This window comes from Nicotiana tabacum, chromosome 14 (genome assembly GCF_000715075.1).
Source record: "Nicotiana tabacum cultivar K326 chromosome 14, ASM71507v2, whole genome shotgun sequence".
Taxonomy (NCBI): domain Eukaryota; kingdom Viridiplantae; phylum Streptophyta; class Magnoliopsida; order Solanales; family Solanaceae; genus Nicotiana; species Nicotiana tabacum.
This window is the reverse complement of record NC_134093.1, coordinates 12,775,091-12,782,553: the sequence shown is the minus strand read 5'-3', so window position 1 is coordinate 12,782,553 and position 7,463 is coordinate 12,775,091. Positions and strand designations below refer to the sequence as shown.

The 7,463-nt window shown below is 36.5% G+C and overlaps 1 protein-coding gene across 1 annotated transcript; it reads left to right on the top strand.

Moving 5' to 3' along the window:
* The first annotated feature begins 2,239 nt into the window (after positions 1–2,239).
* On the top strand, positions 2,240–6,362 carry LOC142168815 (uncharacterized). The gene is made up of 6 exons (XM_075229971.1): positions 2,240–2,355; positions 2,494–3,306; positions 3,428–3,542; positions 3,947–4,329; positions 4,815–5,020; positions 5,758–6,362. Exons 1-6 carry the CDS (start codon positions 2,240–2,242, stop codon positions 6,360–6,362), a joined length of 2,238 nt encoding a protein of 745 aa, XP_075086072.1.
* The last annotated feature ends 1,101 nt before the right edge of the window (positions 6,363–7,463 follow it).

The following is a 7,463-nucleotide window of genomic DNA, read 5'->3' as shown; positions in this document are numbered from 1 at the left end:
TTAAAAATTAGTTAAATTATCATTTTCTTCTTTATATATGTGATTGAAATTGCATTCTGTTAAGATTACTTAGTTTAAGGAAAAGATAAAGACCCCACTTTTAACCGTGTTTGTTTAGTTTGGGCTCTTTTCCGTGAGTTACTTTCATGGTTCATGTATAATTATCTAAGAAAGACTTCTAGCTTCAAATATTTTGATGCTTTGAATTATAGTCAACATAATATTATACTTAATATAGTTCTTCTCTTTAGCATTGAAGTATTACCATTTTTTTGTAGTTTTTATATTTAGTCGTGGTTTTTATGTTGTTAATGAGTGTAGTTTGATTAGTGCCATGATTGGTGTAGATGAGTAGAAATATTCTGTTAGTCCTTAAGAAATAGTTGGTTAAGAAGATAAAAATATAATAATTAGCATGTAAGTTTCTTTTATAAAAAAAAAATGATTTTTAGTTTGGACATCAATGTAAGAAGTAATTTGGGCTTAGAAGAATACTTGTTATTTTGTGTTGTCTTGGTCATCGAGGCTCTTAAGCAACATGGTCCAAATAAGCTAAAATTTGTAGGCCCAATGACAATAGAAAGCAAGATGGGCATTTTCTTTAAAACCAATAAATTGTCTTTTGTTAAATAAAATAAGTGGCCCCAATACCATGAAAGCTTAACATAAGCCTACCCGGGTTTAATGTCTTGCATTATTGAAAATTATTTTTAATAATAATATTTTTTTTTCCAGTCGAGCAAGTAATAAATAAAAAAGAAGCGCTTTTTAATTAATTTAAGCGATAGGCAATTTTAGGCACGTTTGAGATGTAGACCATGTGTTCATACACGGTCCTTGGTCGATTTTGTTTTTAATAAAGTAGTCATGTGTGCATTCCCGCTCCTTGACTTTTCAATATTAATTGTATTTAAACCATGTGTACCGACACGTTCTTTCTTTTAATACATATAATCAAATAAGGACTTTGTGTGCTTGCACGCTCCTAGGCCAAAATTATTAATTATTAAGTAGCACTAGACAATAGTAACTTAAGGCAAATAATACACACTTTATCCAAAAATAATTCAAGCCAAATTTTAGTCAATAAAAGTGACCGTGCTAGAACCACGGAATTCGGGAAATGCCTTACACCTTCTCCCCGGTTAACAGAATTTCTTACCCGGACTTTATTTTCGCAGACCAATAATAATAGAGTCAAATCTTCCATTGATTAGGGATTCAAATAAAAGGTGACTTGGAACACCAACAAAATCAATTCCAAGTGGCGACTCTGTAAATAAAATAATCCCTACTCAATTTTGTCACTTTAATTGAAAAAACCCTTTAATCCACACAATATTATTTTGCGGGTAAAAAAGGGGGTGTGACATCTCTTGCGATGAATTTTTTAAATATTGACACTAAATATCATTCTAATACATGCTAAAAGAACACGATAATTACTCCTTCGGGAGAATTTTAATAGCTTAATTGGTCAGCTACCTAAATTGATAATGGTTAGATTTAGTGGCGGATCTAGGATTTTGAAGTAATGGATGGTCCATTATATTTAGCACAAGTAGGCGTATAGAATGTATAATCAATGTGTTCAACTAAATTTAAGTTTTCGGAGCATGAATATATACGTAAAAGATCATCAAATTGTCAACATTTATTAAATTTTTAACCCATAATTTCAAAATTATAGTGGTAAGTATTGAAGTGCAAGAATGATGGTTTGAGTAGTTAGGTGCTATTTAACAATTAAGAAAGTTAGAAGAGACTGGTTGGTTAGGGTGGTTATTTAACAATGCAAAGTTTGTTATAAATGCACTGTTAAGTACCTAATTGTAAGAGACTTTCATTTTAAGACACACGACTCCTTTTTTCCTCTCTTCTTCTTCCTCTCTCCTCTCCTAGATACCGAATCTATGCCTTAGATAGAAATGATAGTCGATTAATCTACATGTTGCCCGATTTGATTAGCTGAGAATTCCACAATTTACATGGTATCAGAGCAGCGCTCCTGAAATCAGAGTGTTCTCCGACGAGTTCACAGTGAGATTCCGGCGAATCGACAGAGTTACTGGTAAACTGATATTGACAAAACTCGAAACCTATAAAGATGACAGGAAATGAAGTAACGCAGCTGGAACACAATCATCCGTTGTTTCTCCGAGCGTCATATGCTCCAGGACTAGTTTTAGTGCCAATTAAGCTCACAGGGCCAAAATATTATGCACTGTAGAGCAGGGCAATGAAGCTAGCAGTTAGGGGAAAGAGCAAGCTTGGTTTTGTAGACGGAAGTTGTGTGAAAAGCATGTATAGAGGTGAATTAGCAGAGCAGTGGGAGAAGTGCAATGCGATTGTGCTGTCATGAATAGGTAGTACAGTTGCGAGTGAATTGATACTGAGTATCATGTTTGTATCAAGTGCCAAAGAAGGTATGGAGTGATTTTAAGGAAAGGTTTGACAGGTGCAGTCTCACTAGGATCTATCACTTGTGGACAGAAATTGCATCACTAAGGCAAGGGACAAATTCTGTAACCACCTACTATTCGAAAATGAATTAGACATACTAGTACCAAAACCAGGTTGTGGCTGTGAAGAATCTAGGCCATCACTTGAATACCTATCACAACAACGTTTGTTACAGTTTCTTATGGGCCTAAACGAAAGCTATAGTAATGTGAGAAGCAATGTGTTGATGAAAAGGCTTGTAGTCACTGTGAATGAAGCTTATGCCATAGTGACTCAAGAAGAGAGACAAAGGGCTTTAGGAGTGGCTGATATGAACAAGGACCCATTGACTATGATGGCAGGGAAGCCTCGATACAACAGACCTAAGAAGATAGGAATGATATGTGAACATTGTGGGTATAAGGGACATTTGAAGGAAAATTGCTACAAAATAGTAGGATATCCAGCCAATTTTAAAAGCAAGAAAAAGACTCATGTTACAGGAGGAAGCAGGATATTTACCAACAATGCAAATGCAGAAGAAATCAGCAACTCTGAAGGTCAACCACAAGGGCATTACCTGATACAAGAACAGTTCAAGCAACTAGTAGGACTGTTGCTGAACAAACCTACAGGTGCAAAATATTCCACAAACATGGTAGGTATTGTTTCATTAATGTCCAATGCCACAGAAAAAGATTGGATAGTAGATACAGGTGCCACTCATCACATAACCTGTAATAAGGATTTACTAGATACACTTAAGATCATTGGTGGCTATAGAAGTGTACAGTTGCCAACAGGGAAGACATCAAACATTACACATACAGGAAATGCACAGATTCTAGGAAATCAGAAAGTGAAGTATGTGCTCTATGTACCGGATTTAAAAATTTAACTTGCTATCAGTGTCAAAGCTCACCAAAGACCTCAGTTGTCTAGTTGCCTTTTACCCTGACTTCTGTATGTTGCAAGGACTCTACAGCGGAAAGGTATTGGGGATTGGAAGAGAACATAAAGGATTGTACATAATAAAGCAAAGGGATGCAGAAAACAAAGCACTAGTGGCAGGCACAATTGCAAATGAGGGAGCAGAAACAGTCTTATGGCATTACAAAATGGGTCATACCTCAATAAGATCATTACAACACTTATCAGCCTTGAAGAATAAAATCAGCAGTGTAGAAACATGAACTTGTGATGTATGTCCTCTTGCAAAACAATGTAGGATACAATTTCCAACTAGTGTTTCAAATCAACTACTATCTTCCAACTTCTTCATTTAGATGTTTGGGGACCATACAAGGTTCCAATCTATGACAGAAAATAATATTTTATTACAATAGTAGATGATTACAGTAGATACACATGGGCATGTATGATACAGTCAAAGTGTGAAGTATGTGTAGTTCTGAAAAACTTTCAACTGATAATAAACAATCACTTTGGTGTTAATGTCAAGTACTTAAGATCTGACAATGGGACAAAATTTTGTAATGCACAGTGTGATAGCTTGTTGGCTTCTTATGGTATTATTCATCAAACTAGTTGCCCCTATACATCACAACAAAATAGAAATATGGAAAGAAAGCTCATGCACATCTTAGAGGTGGCCAGATCACTGAAGTTTCAAAGTGGAGTTCCTATAAGGTATTGGGGTGATTGTGTTAAGACTGCAGTATATGTGATCAACAGACTGCCTACACCAGTTTTGAAGGGAAGAACTCCCTATGAGCTGTTATATGGCAAAGAACCTGAGGTGGATCACCTGAGGGTATTTGGTTGTCAATGTCATGCAACAACCTTTCCTAGGGAAGATAAGTTAGCACCTAGGGCTAGGAAGGCAGTATTTATTGGGTACTCAGAAATACAAAAGGGCTACATACTGTATGACCTTGAACAAAAATCATTTTTTGTAAGCAGGGATATGGTGTTTCAAGAGGGCAGATTTCCTTTCAAGGATACATGAGTTGAAGCTGATGATATATTTCTCCAATTTTCCATCTCAGCAGAATAGTCTATTCATGTTTCAACACATATACAAGGTGTAAATTAAGAAGACATTGGTTCATCTATGAATCAGGATGACATTGATTCGCCTGCAAATGATCATGCCCCTACAGACTTGGAACAAGGAGAAGTAGCCCAATCCCTGCACCACTAGAGCATATGGACCTGACAGATACTCTAGGTTCAGCATTAAAAGAGGGGTCAGAGGAAGCTCTTCATGTGGAGCTTGTTATTGAGCAAGTTCATGCACCACCAATAACAAACTTATCTACACAACCTGTTCAAAGATAACCCATAAAGACAACTCCCCCCATATGGATGGAGGACTATGTGACTACTATAAAGCTTTCTGGGAATTGCAGGTTTCCAATTTCCAATCATGTTAGGTATGAACATCTTACCACATCATATCAAGCTTATTTACAAGCTTTCTCAGTTCTTGTGGAACCTAAATCCTTCAAAGAGGCAGCACAGGATCCACAATGGATAGAAGCAGTGGAACAGAAAATACAAGCATTAGAAGATAATCACACTTGGGAGATTGTAGACCTTTCTATTAGGAAGCAAGGTATAGGCTCAAAATAGGTATACAAAATAAAATACAAGGCAAATAGAGAGGTGGACAGGTTCAAAGCTAGATTAGTGGCTAAAGGCTACACACAACAAGCGGTATTGGATTACCATGAGACTTTCTCACCTGTAGCTAAAATAGTGACAATGAGAACAATTATCAGTGTTGCTGCTTCTAAATGTTGGCCATTGTTTCAAATGGAAGTCAATAATGCCTTCTTACAAGATGACCTCACGGAATAAGTCTATATGGATCTCCCTCTGGGATTTCACAAGCAGGGGGAGTATAAGGTGTGTAGATTGTTGAAATCCCTCTATGGTTTGAAATAAGCCTCGAGGCAATGGAACATTAAGCTTACAAATGCTTTAATGTAAGCTGGCTACTCTCAAAGATCATATGATCACTCATTTTTTAACAAGAAATATGGTAAGAACATTGTGATCATCTTGGTGTATATGGATGATTTGTTGATACTGGGAACTCTCACAATATGATTACAGAAGTAAAGAAGACTCTTCATCATAATTTCAAAATGAAGGACTTAGGGGAACTGAGATACTTTCTTGGAATAGAGGTTCTAAGATCACAAGGAGGAATTGTATTGAACTAGAGGAAATATGCGACGAAGCTTATTTCAGAGGCAGGTTTGAGTGGGTGCAGGCCAGTTGCAACTCCAATAGAGCTCAATCATAAGCTAACTATTGTGGACTATGACAACCATATTGGGAACACAGAAGATAAGCAATTGGAGGATGCAGGAAAATACCAAAAGTTGATAGTAAAGCTACTTTATTTGACCATCATAAGGCCAGATATAATCTTTGCTGTTCAAGTGTTGAGTCAATTTATGCAGAATCCTAAACAATCACACTTAGATGCAACCTTAAGAGTGGTGAGGTACATCAAGAGATCCCCAGGCTTAGGTATACTGCTGAAGAAAGGTGAAGCAAACAACTCTACAGTATTTTATGATTCAGACTGGACAGCTTGCCCATATACTAGAAGATCAACTACGAGATACATTGTCAAACTAGGAGACTCTCTACTGTCCTGGAAGTCCAAGAAGCGACAAACAATCAGCAGAAGCTCAGCAGAACCAAAATATAAGAGCATGGCTGCAGCAATTACAGAGGCAGTTTGGATGGTTGGATTGCTAGAAGAACTGGAAAATATTGTGATTAAACTAGTGCATTTACACTGTGACGGCAAAGTTGCTTTGCAAATAGTAGCCAATCCCATATTTTATGAGAGAACCAAGTATATAGAAATTGATTGCCATTTTGTTAGGGAAAGGATCAAGACAGGACTAATCACTACTGAATATGTGTCCACCAAATAACAACTAGCAGATTTGATGACCAAAGGATTAGGAGCTACACATCATCACCTGTTATTATCCAAGCTGGGAGTGTTAAATGTCTTTCACTCTCCAGCTTGAGGGGGAGTATTGAAGTGCAAGAATGATGACTTGAGTAGTTAGGGGTCTTTTAGCAATTAAGAAAGTTAGAAGAGACTAGTTGGTTAGGGTGGTTACTTAACAGTGCAAAGCTTGTTATAAATGCACTGTTAATTACCTAATTGTAAGAGACTTTCATTTTAAGACACACGACTCCTTTCTTCCTATTTCCTCTCCTCAATACATAATCTATGCCCTAGATATAAATGATAGTACATTAATCTGCATGTTGCTCGATCTGATTAGCTAAGAATTCTACAAATTTACAGTAATAATTTAAAAATTGAACATCAGATTTTACTCCTAGATTTTTCCTATTAACCCACTATTTCTACAAAATCAAATATAAGTAAAATGAATTTGGGGAGAAGAAAGTAAAACAAAAAAGAGAAACTAAAAGGGAAAAAGAAGAAATAAAAAATGTCTTCTCAATTGAGGAGGCGGGACATAATTAAAAGTGAAACAGGAAAGTAAGAAGTAAGCAAATAAATAAAAGGAAGAGGGGCTGAATGGCCGGATATTTGGAGCAAAAATGAAAATCGAATAAAGAAAGTAAAAGAAGAAAGCAAATAACGAACAAAGAAAGAGAAAGAAGCAGAACTAACGCTTATACGAATAGATTTCGATCTTGCGCTGAGGACAGCTGATCCCATGTACTTTGTAAGTGTCGAGCCTAACTTCGATGAAGTAGTGACGAGGCTAAGACGGGTCACTTACAATAGCCTGCACGTAGTAAAAAATAATGACAGAAAAGGAAAATACGGAAACAAAATAAGGTAGTTAAACTCATGAAAATAACTCAATCCCCAAAGAAAACCAGTAAATACTAGAAGTGCCGATCCTCAGAGTCTCGTGCGAAAGCACCGAAGCCAACACAATACAATAAGGAATATGTAACACATAAACTGTTGTGGCGTACAACCCGATGCCACCGTACAACACGATCCTCCATTATTCCATCATGTAAATATCAATAATAATAAT